The following is a 23,016-nucleotide window of genomic DNA, read 5'->3' as shown; positions in this document are numbered from 1 at the left end:
ACATTTTTGTGGAAATGAATGCATTTTTTCAGGATTCTTTGATGAATTAAAATTGTCAAAGGAACAGCATTCATAATTATTTTTGTAAAAACGTAAAAGTCTTTACTGTCACATTTGATCAAATTATTGCATCTTTGCTGAATTAGAGTATTAATTTTTGGGAGACAATGCATGTAAGGGGGAGAATATTGCTAGATTGTGACCAATGACCATATTGTTAATGCAGCACATAACATTTAAAGTGTGTAACACTATCAAAACTAGTCAAAATTTGTCCACACATGGCAATAGTACTGCTTTGAAAGGTTACAAATTAAATAAAGTAACCCAGCTGCCCATAGAGATCTCAGAAAAACAAAGTACATATCTAAGAGCAAGTCCAGTGAAATCAGCAGTCCTCCTATCTGTTCTTGACGATACAACTATACAAAACCTGAGACATTTTAACCAACCAATCAGCCAACTACAGCTAACTCATTTGTGACAGTGTGACCCTGAATGTTCGACTAAGTTCAGTTGAGTTCATTGGCTCTCCCACTTATGGTGCTCTTGATGACAGGTCTGTATGTGTGTGTGTCAGGATAGCAAGTGACACCGAACAGCGCGCTCCCACAGCCCCTCCTCTCACTCCACCCATCCATCCGTCACAGCCATGATCTTTAGCTTCATTAGCATGAGAATGGGGAATGATGAGATAGCTTGCATCAAATGCCAGCCACCCGGGAGACGGTAGCGAAGCGCTGCCCACCCCTGATACACACACACACACACACACACACACACAGAGAGTGCCACAAGACTCATTTTAAAGATATAGTTGTACATTTGCCACACACACACACACACACACACACACACACAGTATATAGCTCTTTCATCATAGCTCCTCAAGGAGCATCTGCCAGATATCTTCAAACCGGTTTGCACTCTGTCGTCTTAAGTCACTGCAACTAGTTCAAAGAGTCGCCCTGCTAACATTCACTTCTGTTCGAGAAACTGCTGACGTTTTCGATGTATGCAAAGCGGATAGTGCTTGTTTAAAATGCGATAATAAACATTCAAAGAGGCAAACACTTCTTTCTTCTGATGCTAAATGTGTTTCACTTATATATATAAAATTAAAACAATATATATATATATATATATATATATATATATCAATGTATGCAAAGTGGATAGATGAAGATGGATCATAATCACACAAAATCATTTTTTTACATAATTAAATCTAGAAATATATATATATATATATATATATATATACATATATATACACACACACATATGTAATATTAATTTGAATATATTTTATATTATCAGCATTATCATCATCATCAGTATTAACATCATTAATAATAAATATTTCATAATGTATAATGAAAGTTAAAGGTGACTATACTGTAGCTGTTCATGGTCTTCATGAAATATCTACTTTTGTGTTCAGCAGAAGAATGAAAGTCATATATCTTGGAAAAAACATGAAGTAGTGAGTAAATAATTACAATATTTTCATTTGTGGGTGAACATAAGTTGCTAAACTAAAGAGGAACTGATTATAATGTGCTCACTATATCCATGGAAATGTTCAGTGACTGAATTTAACAGCGCTCTTGCATCATCTTTTGCAACAAACCTGAAATGTGCTCTGCACGAATCTCTCTCTCTCTCTCTCTCTCTCTCTCTCTCTCTGTGTGTCTGAGTCATGCACAGATGACATTAACATTTATATATGGACTGTAGACAAGATAACACAACAAGCTACCTTCAGTATTATCATACAATAAGTGCAATGCGCCGGCAGAATACAGAATGAGAGAAGGAGAGAGAGGGGCAGAGAGAGAGGGAGAGAAGCAAATGAATAATTTCATGACTTTCACAGGATGTAGAGATTGCTCACTGTTTTCTTGAAAACACCCTCATTAGTATCTTTCCTCCAAATTAGCAGCAGACATAAGCTAAAACGGTGCAATCTAGTAGTCAGTTGAATTATGGGTAATGAGGTTATTGCCACTCTTTGTTAAAGACTCATGTTAATAATTCTTTGTTAGAGATGGTGTTGTTTTTATTCTTATAGTACAGTATGTACATTGACAGACAAAGACTAGAGTCAGAAATTAGAGGTTAGTTTACATGAAATTAGAATTATTTACTCATCTTTGTGTTTGTTACTCATACAGTACAAACCTGTATGAGTTTGTGCAGTACAAACATTTTAGTTCCCCATAGAACCTTTCAGTGAACAGTTCTTAAAAGAACCATTTTTTTTTCTTAGTGTGAATAACTTTTTGATAATCTAAGAACGTTTTCCCACTCTTAAAAATAAAGGTTCATTGTTGCCATTGGTGGCTCCATGAGGAACCATTAACATCCATGAAACCATTCCTTTGGAAAAAAGGTTCTTTAGATTATTTTGTACTTTTAAGGACTGTTCACTAAAAGGTTCTTTGGGGAACCCAAAATGGTTGTTCTATGGAATCGCTATGAAAACCACTTTTATTTTTAAGAGAACCACTGGAAAGGTTCCATGGATGTTAAAGGTTCTTCATGGAACCACAGATGTTAATATAAACATTTATTTTTAAGAGTGTATATTCAAATTCATTTCAGATAAATGCAGAAGAAAACCTTTGACACAAAGTTTATTAACTAACAGCGATTTAAAAAAAAAAAAAAATCACAAAATTTTTTGAGGCCTAATTGCAGCTGTAGTAATTATTGAGTTTAAAATATCATTTAAAGTCCACATTTAGATTTCTGTTTTTTATTTGTCTACTGCTAGAGTATGCAAATAAGGTCTGCAAACAAACCCTTAAGATGAAAGGACAAATCTTTTATAAAGGACTGTTATTCTTTTTCAAATCCTTCCACCTCCTCTATTTGTAATTAGGGAGGCAGAGGAAGATGATATTTACTGTAATTGGCTTCTCAAACATCTTAATTAGCAGAAATCCAGTAAAATGCAACTCATTAAGAAATGCTTTGCAATGTGATACATCAGTAGGTTATTTCCTTGGAAACTTGATGGAAAGCGAGAAAAGTTGCACTTCCTCCTTACATAAGAGCTCTCGCTCTCTCTCTCTCTCTCACACACACACACACACACACACGCACACTCTGTTTAGATCACACTGAGTTTTATCTCTGAAACAGATGTATGTAATGTGGACACAGCTGTTGAGGTCCATCTCCAGTTGTGCTCCCTCCTCCTAATGACCTCCATATGTCGATCACCCTCGCACATATATACACACACACACCAAAATAACACGGATCGTCAACTACGGCCCCTTGATGCGCACGGTCTCACGGGGCCAGAGGCTCGCGCACACACATACACACACACACACACACACACACACACAGGTGTCTGAAAGTGCCTGCGGTGGTGACTCAGTTGCTCTTATTCTATCAGATCTCCTCCTGTGCCATATGGGAGTTGTACGTGAATGTACCTAATTACCATATAAAAGCAGGTCAAGTGTCCAGTATCCCAGAACACTGACCCCGTTTAGTGTCGCCTTAATGTCTTAACTCACAGGCTGCCTTGAAAGCACTCTGACTGCCGTTGAACTTGATATTTTTCACTCATAATAACCACTGCAAGAGTGGTAATAGCCTGAACGTGTTTTGTAAGTTGTTGTCGAGGGGCAATATTAATTAGAGATAAAGTTTGGGGACAGTCCCCTGGGCTCCCAGCACTCCTTAAAAGGCACGTACACACAAAGAGATCTTCACTCTAATGCGTCAGTAATTTGTTCAGTGCTCAGGGAGGGTTTTCGATGCTGCAGGACCGCCAAATAAACACTAGAGAAACACCGAGACCCACATGGCTTCATCTCCAGAAAGATACCAAAGCGCAGGCTCAGTGTGACAAACACTGTTCCAGTGATTCACACATCCAGTGCCATCATTGCAATCCATAGAATTTTATTTTATGACACAGTCTACCTCATTTAAGGAAACAGTATATGACATAAACTGTAAAAATTACAAATGCAGTTGTATTTATACTTCTTATGACCCCTAAAAATGATTTTGGTCTTTAGAGGTAATGTGGTTAATGAAGGTTTAGTCACATGCAGCCTAATAATTTGTTAGAAAACTGAAGCTCAATTGGAACAAAATACCATTATGTAAAGTAATAAATAAATAAATCAATAAACAAATCTTTGGTTCAAATTGAATAGACTGCAAGAGGCTGTAAACCTTATTGAATCTGAAATACTCTCAAATGTTTGCCCTCAGTGAGATTTTTAAAAAGAAATGAATAGTTTCATTAATTTAAGATGCATTATATTGATCATAAGTGACAGTAAAGACTTTTATAATGTCACAAAATAGTTCTATTTCTTCTCTTTTGAGCTTTCTTTTCAAAGAATCCTTGAAAAATGTATCACGGTTTCCACTAAAATAATAAGCAGTTTTCAGCATTGATAGTAACATTGATAGTAATTGATAGTAAGAAATGTTTCTTTAGCATCAAATCATGTGACACTGATGTAATGTCTGCTTTGCCATCACATTTTAAATTACATTTAAAATTATATTTTAAAATATTTTCACATAGAAACCAGGAGTTAATATCCATCTCCAATATTTCAGTCAGAAGAAGACAATCCAAAGTGCCTTGTGATCCAATCCAACCAGTTTAGGCAGACTCTTGATGAATCCATGATAGCTAAAAGGACCATCTACCTAACACGCAATCTTTGGCCCAAAACTAGACTATGCAAACAAAAAAAACTGGACAATTCCCAATGTATATCTGACTTGCTCCATTGATTTGAGTCATTTTGACCCAGAAACGCATTTTGAGTTTTATGAAATAAAAAGAAAAGTCTCAGCCAGTGTTTAAGCAGTTATACAGTACTTCAATGGTTTGGAGTCCATAGAAACAAAACAATTATCATTAAAAGTAAAGACTTTCCTTATAACTTCAGTGCACATAATTAAAATATGTTTCGAGGTGACTCAAAATGGTCATATATAAATGCACATGTTCAAAAATGTACCAACAGATCTTTTCCTGAAACCCTCCACTTAATGAAATCCAATCACAAGTGGACACTAGAGATGCATGTTAATACCAGGCGTAAACAGCAATTGGTTTTGGTTGAACAATCATGATCAAATCACCCGAGACAGATGCTAATACAGGTGTAAACAAGTCTAGAGTCAATGTGGTTCACAGCGCCTCATTCCAATGTGTGAATCTCTATCATCCTTACATCTCTTGTTTTTTGTATTGGACAGACTTTTTTCTAGTCATATATTTTATCAATATACATGTATACATAACCTTGGCATTGCTAGCATCATGCTTCACCAGCTGAGCTACAGGAGCTCTTTAGCATTTAAGCAGAATAAGCAATTTCTGCAATAGGCCTAACAGACCCAAACATACACGACAAGCAATTAGCCATTGACAATCTGCTGTTTCTGAAGATCTATCTGATTTTTCCATGTAATCTGTCTGAATCATCATCAGGACAAGACAGGAATGATTAAAATGAAGGCTTTGTACGGTTAGGCTCCCAAAAACCCAGTTTCCTAAACTCACACAGCTGCAGTCTGTTCCTTTTGGCTCGGATTCCCCTGCCTTGTCAAGACACAGTTTAGAAGCAAAGCGAGACGTCAATACGCATTTCAGGAGAGTAGGGAAGCAGGCAGGAGTCACCTGGCTCACGGCGTGACAGATGCCCCACCAAACCGTCAGGAGAAAAAGCGCCACTGATAAACTCACGGCTGTCACACACATGCAAAGATGTCAACCCCTAGGGTTACTAGTTTGCGGTATATAATGAATATAAAAGGGTTGTGCAAAATTTTGATTTGAAGTGAATTGGCCACACCCAACAAGAAATTTAAATGGAATCTGAATTGGAATGACAGGAAGAGGAATTTGCTGAAATGCAATTTAAAAAAAAGAAAATCACATGCAATGCATTCTGAGAATCTATCTATCTATCTATCTATCTATCTATCTATCTATCTATCTATCTATCTGTCTATCTGTCTATCTGTCTATCCATAGATTTCTGAGGGACCGAGCGAGATTTCCGGTTCATTAGCCTCTATCGGGAAATAATGAGAAGAATAACAACGTGCAGTAAACAGTAAAACTGTTTGCACTACAAACCAGTATGTTCATAATTAAGATTATACATTAAAATAATATGGTAAGACACACCAATTTTCAGTATCAAGCAGCAAAACGAACTATTTTGTACAGCTAAAAATAGCTGGACGTGGATGAGACCAGAAGCTAGACCCATAGAATTTACAAATGGCCGTGCTTATTTTTACGGCAAGAAAAATAGGTGGATAAAAAGCCATTTGAAAGTTTCTAGTTAATATGACAATATATATGAATTCCTATCTGTTACTCAATCCTTCTATCTGTTGTTTTGTCTATTTATCTTTTTTCCCAAAATGTCAAACAAGGCTTTATCTACTAGAAATTAAAGTTTCTAGTTAAAAATATATGTTGTATCAATTTCTTTGTTTCTTTCTTTGTTTGGAATTTTAATTTATTTTATTAATTCAAGTTGCAATTATGCAATGGTATAAATGGTATTTTCAGTTCTAGTCTGAATGGCGCACAACCTATAAGTTTTGTATACTGTTGGTTTGCCGAACGTATTAGAGTTTGTTTTTTGTCTTTCTGACCCAGCAATTTGGTATGCATCTGCAGCACACGTGGCCATCTGCAAACCTGTATATATGTGTGTGCTGAGTGACCATGTCCCAGGGTCTGATGGGGTTTCAGGCAGCAGCACAGGCTGCAGGAAAGATAAGATTCCTGGGTGGGTTGGCTGCAGGCAGGGGCCTCTGCGCCCTCCTCCACAGGCCCACGGCGAGGAGAGGAGGGGAGCGTTATCAGGCTAGCACAAGGCAGGCTGGGTATACACTCCCCTTCCCCCTGCTTTTTTTACTTTCCCACTCTGTTTTACTTTCTCTCGCTTGGCAGAACTGTGCGAGCGCACCCCTGCTGTGCCTTCCTGCCCACGGGAGCAATCTCCCCGCACGCCACGCTAAACATCTGCATGTATGTGTTTGAGCAAGAGTGTTTTTAGAGGAGTGGAATCGCAGGTGGAAAACAATTGTCTCTCTCCGGAGCTAAATATCAGGGCTGGGAGAGTTGAGGAAAGAGGAAGTGTGTCTGAGTATATTTCGGGTGTACAGCAGCAGTGGTCCATTTCAACTGAACCCAGCGGTGCTACTGGTAACAAAAGCAGATGAACAGAGTGGGGAAAAGAAAAAGAAAAAAGGAAAAAATCGAACAATGCATGCCAACTGACAGAAAGAAATCCAAGCAATCACTCCCCCATCGCAATTTCCTATTGATGAAAATGAACGCAAGTTCTCCAACAGCCTGCTAATAACAAATTAGCCTGTTTGTTAGAGAAAAATGTAATCAGCATGAAGAGGTGAGAAGAGACTTGAAGGTTAATTGGAAGCAGCCCTTCTGTAAATGTCAACGGAAATTTAGGGTCTGCTCTCCACCGTTGACTCTACACTCAGACACCCTTACTTGAGATAAGCTTCCTTAGACCGTGACGTCGCTGGATCTAAAAACCCTCTTCTCTCGCTTCTTCTCAGAACAAAGAGCAGGGTGAATGAAAACATGGAGAACAAAAACAAAAAGAGAGGCTCTGTTCCAAAACCTGCTGTAGTGAACTGCCTATTTAGACAGTTTTTTTTTTTCTAGAAGAAACTATTTGTGCATGTATATATACACAAAAGTTTGGGGTCAGCATGATTTTTATTTAAAAAATAGATATTTTTAATCAGCAAGGATGCATTAAATTGATCAAAAGTGACAGTAAAGACATTTATAATATTAGAAAAGATAGATACAAAATGTCCTCCCTGGTTGAAAAGGAGAAGAAAAAACTTTCACTGGCAGCCAAAACAGAGAGCCCGGCTTGTTAAGCAGTAATTTATGTGGAGCAATACCTACTGGTTGGAAAAGATGAAGAACAAAGGAACTGGATGTTCAGTCCTATCTAAACTTAAGGCATAAGTAATCCAGACCTTGATGAGCAAGATTTACTGTGAAATCAATGCCTAAATCTACCGCAGGGAACAAACAGACAAAAGAGATACACTAGGCCACTTAAAACATGAAACGCTGGGGGATATTCTGAGATAAAAAAGGCCATTTTAAACTAATAGTGAGCTCTGGCACAAATATTGGCAAAGCGAGTGACTCAGAATGACCTGGCCAGAATGCTGTTGGTTTTAAGACGATGCGGAAAGACACACAACCAATCGAAGCAGGCCATCAGCCTCATGTGCCAGAGCCTTGCACATCACTAAAGCCGCCCGAGTGACAGCGGCTGTCAATATATCGATGGGATGTCAGGAAGTCTGTTAGGCTTCTGCCGCATGCAGACGATGAACTGCCAACCGTGCGACTATCTGCTCCCTCCTTACACGTTTCCGTTCCTCCAACTGCCCAAACCTCAGACGCAGGCCGTGATGAAACGGAAAACACCTGTCCTGTTCGATCTGCCGTATCAACCGCACGCACGAAGCAGAGTCGCACGGCCAGATGAACATGTAATGAAGAGAGAGGAAGTGGGGGATGGAGGTGATGGAGTGTGAGCAAGAAGAGGTTAACAAGGTAGAAAGAGAGCAACTCCAGCTGCGCTAATGTAACCATCTAATACTTGTCTTTAATTAAGCCCACAAACAATAGTGTTTCCCAGGCAACCAGTTACCTTAGATGGACCTGATTCATGCAATCTCAAAACGCCAGACGCCTGGAAATCTGTTCAACACACCACAGCATATCTACAACACACTGAACAGGAAACATCACAAATGAGAAATTTATTTGAATTAGACTGTGACAGTGATGTGGGGAAATCAGTTTTTGGCATTAATGATTTCTGGCTTCTAAAAATAATATGATACCGGCATGCTGCATCTGTATTAAGTGGAAAAGGACAGCTGTATCTGAAATTCTGGAGATTTAATTGCTTCTGAATTGGCTTGACATCAAGCATGATCCATTGAAACAAACACTTGGTGCTTTTCAGGAAGTTACAACATGCTGCTGGTCTTTAGAGAATTGCAGCTTTGCAGATAAGGAAAGAATCCCATTGACCTTCTAAATCCAACAAATGAAATCAGAAGAAAAAGATAAAAGTCACTTTTTGAGGAAAAATGACTGAATAAACCTTGAAAGTGCCATATCACAAAAAGGGCAATAATAATAATAATAATAATAATTTGTAATATATTCACTGACTTTGACTTATTTATATGTTCAGTGACATTTTTATTATATAATTATATAAATTTATCTATCTATCTTTATATATTTGCTAATCTATTGCAACTGTTCATATTGTGCAAATAAAATACTTTTTTTCAGGATTCTTTGACGAATAAGACGTAAAAAAAGATTTAAAATAGAAATCTTTTGTAACAATATTCAAAAATTTAGGGTCAGTAATTTTTTCTTTCTTTTTTTTGAAAGAAATTAATACTTTTATTCAGCAAGGATGTGTTAAATTGATAAAAGAGATAGAAAAGACTTATATTATTAGAAAAGATTTCCATTTTGAATAAATGCTGTTCTTTTAAACTTTTTATTCATTAAGGAATCCTGAAAAAAGTATGATAGGTTATAAAAACTGTTTCCAACATTGATAATGAATCACAATGAAAATTTAGCTTTGCATCAAAGAAATAAATGACATTTTAAAGTATATTAAAATAGAAAACATTTTAAATTTCAATAATATTTCACAATATTACTGTTTTTTTTCTGTATTTTTGCTAAAATAAATAAATAAATGCAACCTTGATGAGCATAAGAAACTTCTTTAAAAAACATAAAAAATCTTACTGATCCCAAACTTTTGAACAGCAGTGTATACACACACACACACACACCTACATAAAATATGCAAAATATTAGTCTTTTTTCACAAAAAAAGAGAAAACTTATCACTTTAACCCTCAAACTTGTTTTTTTTATGTCTGTTTGTGCTCATACTGAAACCCCTGCAGTGTTTTTCCTGCGTAATTGATTTAGAAATTTGTACCACAGAAATCCAAATAAGTTCAAAAACAAGCATCTCTTGATCATCGCAGAGTTTTCTAGACACAAATCGAAAACACATATTTTCATTTGGCTTCTTTGTGATGTTGTGCAAGTGGGCTGTGATCCGTGTACGTGCCAGCAACATCTCAGAGCCTCTGCCAGGTAGATTAGCTCAGAGAAGCGAAGCAGAACCGCGCCTCTGATGCGCCGTGGACGTATGCAAATGCTCAAGAAACACACAAACAATTCAATCACTTGCCTTCCTTTCTGGGACGCATGCACAGACATGATATCTGAAGTTTCAACAAGCTTACAGAAGCTAAGAACCAGTTTCAGACCCACAGAAACTTCTCCTGTAAGTTGTGTTTACAAAGTGCTTCGGTATCAGGCCCTTGAGAGCAGGAGCGGATACAAAAACTGCTCCTCAGTCTAATAACTAAGCGGGTTTTCAGCAAATATTAGTCTTTTTAATCAAAACGCCATGATGTGGTGGTGCGTTAATCCCAGGGAGATCTTTTCAGACAAAATGCTAATGATTTGGTGGCATTGTTTAGTGATATTTTCTAGGATCTATTTGTTATTTTGCCACTTTATGGGCCTTGAACGGTTAAATACACACAACTTTATGTGTCAAAATGCTCGTCTTTGCAAATCCTTGTAAACACAGTAATTTAGGTCTTAAGTGAAAGCAAACAGCTGAGAAAGAAAACACGTGTAACAGTATATTGGATCCGGGCAGCTCTTAAAGTGACAGCAGTTTAATATTCCTGCTGTCTGTCATTCATGTTAATCAGACAACAAAAGAGAAAATCTCTCACTGCTCTTGACTAAATCACTTTTGTAATAGTTTAACTGTTCAGAACAAACAAGGGACTCATGAACAACCATCACAAAACAAAAAAAAACAGTCGTGGATCATCCAAGTAACCACACACAGTATTAAGAACCAAGGGTTCCCAAAATTTTGAAGGGGGTTATTTTAATATTTTCAGCCTTTTTTTTTTCCTTTTGTCTTGTGGACTATATGTAAACATCTTTTATGTAAAATATCTTACTCAGGACAGTACTAAATAAAAAATAACATGCATTTTGTATGATCTCTCTAATTTCACATTTTCACAGATTCTGCAAGGGGTTCCCAAACTTTCCCAAACATTTGTTGTTTCAATTCCCATTCCACTCACATAATAAAAAAGCATTTATCTTAAATACACTGAATAGGCTGTTTTAAATAAAATTGTCTACCAAATAAGACCAAAGACAATTTGTAAAAAAAACAAATAAATACATTTTTGATTCAAACAGTAATAAATAAAAATCACAAAGCTTTAGCGTTTCTTTTACATATCACTTAACTTCCGTGAATAACTGTTCATTTTTGATTTTCTGTCAGCAGTTCTCACTGTGACCCACGAGCTGCAGGTGCCTCGAACAGCCCCGAGTCCCCATTCTGACACGTGTGACTGACTGACTGACAGGACAGATGCGTGGAGAATGATGCATTGTATGTCTAACCACCCCACAACCTTCTGGCACGGCCCGGGAAGAGCTGGGAGTCATTAACTTTTAAAGCAGGTAGGCTGATAGAAAGAGAAGGGTCAGACAGACACAGGGGCCAGTGTCCATACTGCGCTCTGTGGCATACCAATCCCTCCCAAAACCCCTTCAAACAGGTCTGACGGACAAGAGCGAGAGTGCAGGGCACAACCCGGCGATGGTGGGGAACCGCCGCTGTCATCCGCCATGGCACAGGTGGCACAGGTGGCATCGAGGATACGGGCAGGTATGTGCACGAGTGTGTGCATCAGAGGAACAAGAGGGTTGATTGACAGGTCTCATCAGAGACAGCCTAATGACACCCCCAACCACCAATTAAGGCTCATCAAGGTCCCCAATTGAATGTCGCTGATAAATAATGTATGCCCTCAGTAATTCCACATAATCTTGATACTGGAGAGTCAAAGGTGTATGCATTATTAATGGGGCCAAATTGGACTTTAATAACTGCCTCAGTGAATCCTACACGGTGGAGGAATTCACTTATGTTAATATGGCTTTATTATTAATGGGGTGACGGTTTTCTAAAATGTTAACTGACTGAAGCACTCCAGAGGCAATTCCCAAGATTGACGAGTCCACCATCCAGGAGAACTGGAGCGTTCTTATTTATTTATCGGCCTACCTGTGGTGCGTCGGCTTAGACCATTAGATCAATAATTTGTTCATCAAATCATTAGCTTGTATCAGAGTGGCACAATTATGCGGGCGGCACGTTCGCAAGACACGTCGTTAATCGCATATTAGCTCAAAACGAACTGGCTTACTCTTAACAAACACAGATGAGCCCGATAAAGGTGGTGTTATACGTATAGTTTGTTTGGAGTGTTAATTGGTTGACAGTCAGTCAGCTGATGGGATCCTCAAGGAAGCTTGTGTCCACCATGAGAAAAAAAAAAAGGTAATTGCAACTTTTTAGCACACATTTCAGACTTATCACAGAGTTTATATCTCATATATCTCATACATCTCAGAATTGTGAGTTACAAATTCAGAATTGCAAGAAAAAGTCAGAATTGTGAAATAAGAAGTCACAATTACCTATTTAATTCTATGATGGGAAAAAACAGAATTGCAATATGTAAACAGAATTCTGAGGAAAAAGTCTGATTCCTTGGCTTTTATATCTCACAATTCTGACTTTTTTTTCTCTTGAAATTCTGAGAAAAATGTCAAAATTGGGAGATATAAATTCAGAATTGTAAGAGATATAAACTCACAATTGCAAGAAAAAAAGTCAGAATTGTGAAATAAAAAGAAAAAAGAAACTGCTTTTGAATCAAAATGCAAGACATGTATTCAGAATCTGTCATTTCTGAGTTAAAAACTCAAAAACTGATCTGAGACTGTAGTATATAGTATACATGTACTGCATATATAATGTATGTATGTATGTTAAGACTTTTTTATAAAACATTTTCTATTTATTTCTATTTGTTTTCCATTATATACTATAAAATGTAATTTATTCCTGTAATGGCAAAGTTGTCAAAGTGTCAGATGATCCTTCAGAAATCATTCTAATATGCTGATTTGGTGCTCAACATTCTTTTTTTATTATCAAATGTTTTATCAAATGAATAAAAAATTGTGCTACCTAATATTTTTACATACATTTTTCAAGATTCTTTATAAATTATACTGTCTTTACAGTCACTTTCGATCAATTTAAGAGCATTTTAGTATAAATTAAAAAAAAAAATGAACTGATCTGAGACTGTAGTGTAGTATTTATGTATAATGGTAGTGTATATTCCATTCAAAAGTTTGGGATCAGAAAGATTTTTAATGTTTTTTTAAAGAAGTCTCTTATGCTCATCAAAGTTGCATTTATTTGATCCAAAATACAGAAAAAAATCCCAGTAATATTATTAAATATTATTTCAATTTAAAATAATGGTTTTCTATTTTAACATACTTTAAAACATAATTTATTCTTGTGATGCAAAGCTGAATATTCAGCATCATTACTCCAGTCTTCAATGTCACACAATCCTTCAGAAATCATTCTAATATGATAATAAATCAGCATATTGTTAATAAATCAGAATGATTTCATGTGACACGGAAGACTGGAGTAATGGATGCAGAAAATTCAGATTTACACCACATGAATAAATGATATTTTACAGTATATTAAAATAGAAAACAGTTATTTTAAATTATAATACTATTTCACATTACTGTTTTTTTTCAGTATTTTTTTTATCAAATAAATGCATCCTTGATGAGCAGAAGAAACATCTTTAAAAAACATAAACCTTTTGAATGGCAGTGTATGTATACAAAATATTTTTAATAGGTTAAAATATAACCAAACCTGTGCAAAGATTTGACCTTATAATATTAGTATTTAGAAGAATCTCACAAGTGTCAACATGACAGCCTAAATTAAAGTGAAATTCCAGGCAGAAATGGATGTCACAGGGCTTCTATGTTCAGACAGCATGTACCTGACATAAATCAGCCTTGCAGGTAACCCTACTCACTCACAGAAAATGAACAGTGCGAGAGTGAGAAGAGGTAAAAAGCGAGGAATGGCGAAAAATGGAACGTGAAAAAGTATCTTGGCATTTGAAGATGTACTTAAATAAGTTGGAATGGAACATGGCTGATCCTGCTTATTAGCCGAGCTTCATTCACACAGCTGCACCCTGGGTGAACAGAGGTGGGAGGATTAGTCTCTCTCAGCTTCTGCACTTCCACTCTTTCTTATTAAAAAAATCACTGATGAAACTGATGTGCAGAAATATTGTAATATAAATTTAGTTCATTGTATAAGCACACACTCATTACGTTTAAGTAGCATGGCAGAGTTTATAGCCGGATTCTTGAGTGAAGAAAAAATAGTGGCCCTACAAAAACAAAGACGTCAAATCCCCCCCAAAACACAACAACTACCATCTGAGAATACGTGCAAGTTATAAACAGCATGCTAGAGCTTATAGCTGCACTGCCTGGTGAATAACACACACAAATTGTGCTACAAAGATGTCAAGACAAGGCAAACAACTGCCATTTGAGAATGGTGATTTCTCAAAGAAGAAAAACAAAGGTTCTGATCTACACCATCTTGCAAAACATCTTGAAGACACAACAGGGAGTGCCAGATTTCGACTTGCCGTTAAAAATAAAAGTTAAAATTGGAGCTTAAAAATCGATTTACCTCTGACAGCAACCATATGATTCAATGAATATCTGTTGTTTGCTCACTGTTTTTTACATTCCCAGCTTAACTCGCTCACAATGCAAGGAAATTTTAGCCATTTCTGAATAAAAAAGGCATCCACTAAATATCCTCCCTGTCTCTATCCATCACTTTAAATGTTACCTACTCTCCAATGGGATGCCATCGGATATAATTGGCAATTCATTTTAGGTCCTGACAATATAGTGAAGTCATTTTGCCCACATTCAAACAATACCAGAGCGGGATAAAGCCCATGTGTCAACCGTCCTCTCCATTACAGCGTGCGCCGATTGCCTCATCTCCGTGGCCACCTCGTGCACATAATTGTTTTCTGCCGCTCTTCCTGCAGCCAAATTACACACGCTCCCTCCTCCCTTTGGCAGGGTGTGAAGAAGAGCAGCGGCGACGGCAAACAAACACACACGTACATACATACACAAAATCCTCACATGCTTCACTTTTCACTTATCTTCACTGTCTAAGGCTTAACGCAATACAGCAGCCAGATTCAGAATATATCAGTCTAGTGCGCTCAGGCCTGAAAACACACTCACATGACGCAACATTGGCACACATGGACTGATAAATTCTGGACACCGTTTTTCAAGAAGTCAAATAGACAGAGACATCGAGGCAGACATTACGAGAGAAAAGCATCAAACAGTGAAATGGGGAGAAAATATTATGTATTTCTAAAAAGCGGTTCCAAATTCAGCTGTCACTTGTAATCAAATGTTTTGACTAATGCTTTGTGAAATTATAAAAAAAATGGGGTGTAATAGAGTTTTTTGTTGTTGTTTTCTATACACACGTAGGAGTATTGTAATGCAAAACTGACTTTTTAATGTTTTCTTTTTAAATCATACATGCCAACAAAACTGTTCAAGCACATTACTTAAATTAACTTTACATTTGCTCATAATCTGGTATCTGTCAAATTACCATATATCATATTCAAGGTAATGGGTAATGCGCTATACCATATGAGACCAAACACAATTCAAATCCTTTGTAATGTGGGATGGTGAATTGATGCAACACTAAAACAGCTGATGAATTTCTGAATTATGAAACTGCATGAGAGACTGCGGCGGTCCCTGTGTAGTCTGATCATTTCTAATCCATTTTTTAATCTACTCTGGATCAGTTTTGTGTTGTCGTATTTAATGACATATTATGTACAGTGGTTACGAAAAGTGGAACCCAAAATGTACTGGCAAAATACTAGCACACCCTAACTATCTTTGCCACGTAAAAATAGTAAAAATAGTTTTTTTAAAAACAAAAATCAGTACCTGAATGGTATAAAGTAAATAGCTAAGTAAGTAAATTTAGGCATCAAAAAATAATTAGCAATATAAAAAAAGGAATTTTAAATGACAAAATGAGTGCAGTCAAATGATTAATCGCGATTAATCGCATCCAAAATAAAAGTTTTTATTTATGTAATATATGTGTGTTTACTGTGTATATTTATTCTGTGTATGTATTTACATGTATATATTTAGATTTCTATAATTTATATTATATATAAATATATTTAATATACAAATATAACATTTTTCTTAAATATATACATACATGTGTGTGTATTTATATATACATAATAAATATACACAGTACACACATATATGTAAACAAAACTTTTATTTTGGATGCGATTAATCGTGATGAATCATTTGACAGCACTAGAAAAAATACAGAAAACAAGAAATTTAAAATAAAATTAAAAAAGTATCTATAATTCAACTGTCAACTGTTATGGTACTGATACAATGTGCTTTCCTAATAGATGTATGTACACAGAGATATACAGACAGACAGAGCGAAAGAATGATGGAATGACGGATAGATAGAACGATAGATAGATAGAACGATAGATAGAACGATAGATAGATAGATAGATAGATAGATGATAGACAGATAGATAGATAGATAGATAGACACTCTATTCAAATAAACATAAGGATATACAGAGATTTGACCCCTGATTTATGATCTGCACACACACACACAAACTCCTACACACCCAAAGTTCATTCAGCGTTCAACACAAACTTAACCTTTCAGGTCAAAGTTGTTCCGTAAGTGATCTGCTCAGTATCTGCATGCAAATCCAGACTCACAGTGTGGTGTTGTTATGCAACTTACAGTTTCATCACAATAATGATATGCATTACAAAATAGCATCTGTTAAGTATTTCAAAGGGGGGGTTGAAGAGGCCCATAAAGTTCGTAAGGTCTTCCCATGGAATTCTACGGCTCACAATAGTCCTCTGCCGTTTCAGTTCAGCTGCTGAACAGAACAAAAGAGTTCTGTTCTGTCATCGCTGTCATTTATGCAATGCATAATTCATGTGTTTGCATCGCACGTATGCATACATAACGTGCAATGAGGGTGTTTTTACCATCTGAGCTTCCAACAGGGGATTTTGACTTCCTCTCCTCTACATTAAAGCTGCCTGGTTTATATTCCACATTCCAAGTGTTGCACAAGATTACAGTATTACTGACCTTGGCTGACTGCATTCATTTTCACAGAAGAGTCTTGAAGATGAGGAGGAATGAATCTCTGTGGTTCTGGAGAGTGGAAATACTCTGGTGTGATGCTCTGTGCTGTTTCTCAGGGCATCTCACCCGCCCAATGAGAGGTGAGTCATTTTGTGGCCTTGTTAGAGGAGACTGAGGAGAAAGAGAGAGAGAGGGAGAGAATTTGACAGGGCTATGCTGTTAATTGCTTCTTTGCAGGAGGCTTCGTCTTCACAAGGTCCCTCTCCCCCCTCCACGCTTTCTCATTGTACAAAGACTTTCAGGTGTAGAAAGCATAGCGAAAGGATTTGAGCCCGCCGTGCACCTGCCCCCTGAAGCCAGCCAAACACAGACAGACACTTCAGTCCTTCTCTACAGGAGTCCTGCTCTGTGGCCACAAAATCTCTAAGATCCGTTTCTCTCATCTTTGCTATCGAATCTTGTTGTCTTTTGTTGTGCTATCAAACTTGCTCTCGATTCCCAGAGGAAAGGTTTATTGCTCTTTCACAGCTCAGGAGACTGAATAGAATTCTCATGTCTTTCTGGAACTCAGCTTAGATGTTTCTCCTAAAAGATCCTTATGGGAAATAAAAAGACACAAATGAGATCATTACTGACATACAGCAATAGAACATAATATATATGAATGGATTTCATGTGGAGAACCAAATTTGATCACAGTTTGAGACATTGTTGATATTAGTGGATATTAGTTAGTTTTCTTAGGAGAAACATCTGACAAGCACGAGACCTACAAAAACATCTCAAGCCAATCTCATTGCTGTATATGTGAAACCTAAAATATACAACAACTATACTGTATATATATCGGGGCACTGCTGCATCCTCGCTAAAGTTTATAATTTGCATGTCTTTTTATACCTTGCCATATGAAACATTCAAGAGATTTTAAAGTGTTGAAGCGCAAGACAACTCAATTTAGTACTCGTGTGTGTGTGTGTTCTGTGCACAGTGCGCACAAGGAGAGCCGCGTCTCAGGCAACGCCTCATATTTTCTTTCTGCATCTTTTTGCACTTGAACGGACAAATATATACATAAATATGTCACATACCCCTCTTGGTGACCATCCTTGAAAACAGTCGGTTATACGTCTTAAGTGAACTTAAACAGCTGAGAAAGAAATCAGATGTGTATCACTATATTCGACAAATGCATTGTGTTGAAAGTGACCATGCCTAATTTACCAGCTGCTGTCAGTGTCCTTAAAGGGATAGTTCACCCAACTATCACAATGCATGCGTGTGGTGTTGCTGACGCATGAGGCGGCGTTCTGAAATAGAACCTGGATGCGCTGCACCTTGTTTACAAGCAGAGGAATGCATATGCTATACATAAATCAGTCTTCATAAATATGTCTGAAGATTACAAAAGAGAGGATGACTTTTAATTTTTTGCCCAGCCTAACTTATTTGAACTAGGATATACAGACAATAAACTAAGAGGGATAGACGATTTACATCAGAATGCCGGCCCCTGTGTCAGCAGCACCACACGTGGTTCTCTCATAAACGTATGCCAAAGACTGACACAGAAGAGAAGAAAAAAGCTCTCAGATTTCATCAAAAATAACTTAATTTGTGTTTCGAAGATGAAGGAAGGTCTTATGGTTTGGAATGACATGAGGGTGATTTATGACAGAATTTTCCTTTAATCGCTTTAATGTTAATGTTTTTTAAAAAAAGTGGAATTTTACTGTTATTGGTAAAGACTACTGAAATGTAGGTACCATGACAACACTATGCTAAACCGTTTCATTTGATTTCTTATTTGAAGGCCAAGTGCCACTAATGTAGTGTTTTTTAATGTTAAAAGGTTTAAATAAATAAGTTACAGTTTTCTCGATTGCTAACACACTGTAACTGATTCATTTGGCACAATTTTCCAAACCATTCATACAGTTCTTGAAACAAAGACATGTTTCTCAAAACTTTTAACACATTCCACATGCTTTCACACATGCTCCAATTTGCTCAATGTTTTCTGCAAAACTCTACACAAAAACGCAATCATTTTGCAAATGTTTAAGCATGTTCTCATTCAGAAAACACAAACACACAATACAATTAACTCAAGCATCAAAAAATGATGACTGATGACACACAGGTCAGAATCTCAGGATGATATGAACAAGAGCACAGATGATTATGTGTTTTGGAAAATGAATCATGGTAGTGGGAGACAAAGAGGAATAGGAGGAGAAAAGAAAAATGAAGGGGATGAGGTCAAAGGTCATTTGTTCCTGATGAAATACAAAGCACTATAGTTGACCATGTTCTTCTGCATGGACTGACCATGAGGGAAGTTGGCCTACAGGCTCATCTACAAGGTTTCAAAACTACTGACACATACAATATAATTACAGTACATAACAGCAGTACTTCAGATGAGACAACTTTCATTATTCTATGTACAGTACATGTTGTAGCACATGTTGTACACCCACAAACTCACTACAGTTGAACTGATTTGTAGCCAAGTAGTCCTTACATGTACTCTATTTGTGCAGAACTGAGAGTTGTCTGTCTAGGGGAGGCAGAGAAGTCTTTTTTCAGAAGACTAAGAAACTGCTATAACAAATAAGGATACTACCAATACTGTAATGCAATTTGGCTGAGGATGCTGAATGAATGAATTTATTTATTTACAGTAACTGACAGTATATTCTAGTGTGTGTTTACTGTATATTCAGTTGTTTGGTCTTTGAACTTTTCTCTTCTAGTGCTTTTCATCTACTATAAGATCTCTTTACAGAAGTGTAATGAAAGTAAACTTTTCTTAAAGTTTATTTCTGAATTTTACTGTATTTGCACCCCTCTATTTATGCCGTATACTGTAGCAGTCATTGACTAGCAAAAGGATTCCTGTTTCCCAAAATGATGTTTTTGTAACAGTGTTTTGAATAGATCTCACTAGTGTTCTCTAGACAGGAAAGTAGTCTGAGTATTTGACAGGTTTGTGTATCATCTGAGGCCAAAGTTTGAGTCTGACAAAAGAGAACATGTTTTTGACTAAACTATTTGATTTTGACCTGGAAGTTTGAAGTTTGCACAAGTTGGTGTGTAATTTTGAGATTGTGTTTATAGTTGTGAGAAAATGATGAATTGTTTCATGAATTTTTGTGTTAGCAATCGAGAAAAACTGTAATGTTTAAGTATTATTGTGATTTTTTTTATTTTATTGTGGTATATCTACTTGAGTATCAAGTATTAAGTACTTTTGGTGATATCAGTACCGACTACTAGATTTTTGGTATCTTGACTTCCCTAAAAAATATACAACAATAATAATATAGGCTAATTCTATTCTATTCCATATATCAGTTTTTTTTTTTAGCAACCATTACTTCAGTCTTCAGTGTCATATTGTGCTCCAAATATCAATATGCACATTTGTTGCTTAAAAATTATTTTAACAATGCTGAAAATTGTTTTTATTTTGTAATATTTTGTAATGATGAACAGACATTTCAAAAGAACAGAATGTATTTGAAATAGAAATGTTCTGTAATATTATGTTTTCACTGATACTTTTAAACAATTTAATGCATCCTTAGTGTGTGTGTGTGTGTGTGTGACCTAATTATCAAAGATATTTTGTTTTTGTTTTTTCTGTTGGACACTGTATTTCAAATTCACTGGGCTTCAATACACTGGATGGAACACACCATTCAGTTTGAACCAGTGTGACACTTCTGATCTGGATGTTCCCGAAGCCGAATACCTTATTCGGAAAGGCACGGATGATGGCTTTAAAACGAATAACGAATTTATCCGAATAACAGAAAAAAATATTCGGCAGACACAATCGCATTAGTGAGGTCTGCGGTTGTTAAGATTTGTGCAATAATAATGGCTGCTCTGAAAGCGTTTGACACAGTTTCCTATTTTGCAAATAGGATACAGAATCTCTAACCTCAACCTTCATCTTCCCACTTTATTAATGCACTAATTACTTTATTAACGCTGTTACATTAAGTATTAAAAGAAGTCAAGCGACGCTTATAATAACTAGATCTCTGGCAACATGGCGGAGCGGTGTGTAGGCTGCACTAGCGCCGAGCTCCTTCACTGCTTGCAAGTCAGCCACATTAATTTATTCAGCGACATGATTTTAAATCATTTTTCATATGTTTTCAAATTTTACTTTTGAACATGAAACATTTACGGAGGTCTGGACCTCATAGCTGGCTATGGGCCTGGATGTGTAAAGTGAATGAGTGTAAACTATAGCGTATATGAATGAAATTAGCGCAAATCAATAGCCGCGTTGGGTATGCACGTCTCTCAGAAATCAGAGCTTTGTCTGGAGTTATATCAACTAACTAACTCAATCCTAAAAACGGTCCTAACTTCAAACCTTTTCGAAATCCAACTGTAAAAACGCATTACATTAGCCCTTTTCGTGAATGGCATTATATTTAATTATACAAGACCAAGAAAAGCGATGTTTGATCAAGGCTTTTGGAGGGTCCAAATGATTTGTTGCGCTCTGTTGATAAAATACTCGTAAATGATCACAGACTCCCTCAACACATGATCTCTAAGTCAAGATCAAGTGAGCTTTATTGTCATTGTGCTACTGAACACTTTCTTTCCATTTCGATTTTTTTTTCAGCTTCTTTTTTTCTACTAGTGCTCTTATTTAATATTGTGGATGCTTGCCTCTTGACAAATTTGTACACAAAGTTTCACTGGAAAAGAAAGCTATTTTTCTTTTTTGATCAACAGTTTTAAATAGATATTTACAAAGTCATAATTATAATAAAAAAGAATTCTATCTTCAGTTATACAAGGCATATTTGTTAAATGAAAACTACGACTCGAACAAATTTGCATTTAAAATGGTCTTTTCATGTAATTTGCCGAACTTCCGGTTTAAGCCACGCCCACTTCCGGATCCATCCGAATATAGATGCAAATAATTTTGAGATTGTCACAGATACAAATACAGATACAAATAATGGCTCCACTGCACACCCCTACTCTGTACTAATATGAAAATAATCTTAAAAAACCTCCAAACACATGTCAAATAAATCAATGGCTAGACCCTGGTATAGGTTCTCTTAAATTCCTCAAAGAAAGGCAACAAAACTAAACAGGAGGTTTGCGTTCAAGGTAAGAAGGAGGCACCTGTAAAGAATTCAGATCAAAGCGACTCAACAACAGAGAAATAAATCAGTGTATCTAAAATAAATATTACAGGTCAAGAGCTCACTGCTCAACATGTGCTGTGGGCCAAACCTTCTAACGCTGCTTTTAAAATCTGGATCCTTTTCTGCTGCCATAAACACCTCTCAGAGCCCGTGCTGCATCATGCCACGTGAAGCCCACTCAAACCAATAATAACCTGTAACCTTGGAAACGAGGCACAGGCGCCAATAATTCTCAGCACACACTTTCAACACGTGTGCGGCTGGTGCGACATGCTCTCTGAGTGTGAAATACAACAGGGACTCCGGCATTTTGAGGACAATTTCTTTTTAAGAGCCCTCCATTTGTATTTAAATAGAGATGGGAGCTGAGGGATAGAGAGGGAAAGAGTGTGAGGGGAAAAAAAGGAAAGGAAGAGGATCCATCCGAGCGAGCCATAGTTAAAGCAGCGGTATAAAAAAAAAAAAACACTCAGTGTACTGTCAGGAATAAAAATAGATCTGCG

The 23,016-nt window shown here is 36.7% G+C and overlaps 2 protein-coding genes across 4 annotated transcripts in view; one reads left to right on the top strand and one right to left on the bottom strand.

The window, feature by feature from the left end:
* The window catches only part of LOC131528654 (uncharacterized), a 31,126-nt gene extending 18,428 nt beyond the window's left edge, over nucleotides 1–12,698 (top strand). Inside the window, exons 3-4 of one of the 3 annotated variants that reach the window (XR_009267910.1) lie at nucleotides 11,457–11,635; nucleotides 11,734–12,698. The gene's annotated coding sequence lies outside the window, so the exon portion shown is untranslated. Of the gene's footprint in view, nucleotides 1–11,453 lie in introns of all 3 variants that reach the window. The other 2 variants (XR_009267907.1, XR_009267909.1) reach the window with 2 other exon arrangements.
* celf4 (CUGBP, Elav-like family member 4) overlaps nucleotides 1–17,340 on the bottom strand; it is a 117,346-nt gene extending 100,006 nt beyond the window's left edge. The window contains exon 1 of the mRNA XM_058757956.1: nucleotides 17,322–17,340. Coding sequence (XP_058613939.1) covers nucleotides 17,322–17,340 — 19 coding nt within the window. The remainder of the gene's footprint in view (nucleotides 1–17,321) is intronic.
* Nucleotides 17,341–23,016: the final 5,676 nt, after the last annotated feature.

The sequence above is a fragment of the Onychostoma macrolepis genome, chromosome 21 (genome assembly GCF_012432095.1).
Source record: "Onychostoma macrolepis isolate SWU-2019 chromosome 21, ASM1243209v1, whole genome shotgun sequence".
NCBI classification, from domain to species: Eukaryota; Metazoa; Chordata; class Actinopteri; order Cypriniformes; family Cyprinidae; genus Onychostoma; species Onychostoma macrolepis.
The sequence above is the reverse complement of the archived record's forward strand: the minus strand, read 5'-3'. Positions and strand labels throughout refer to the sequence as shown.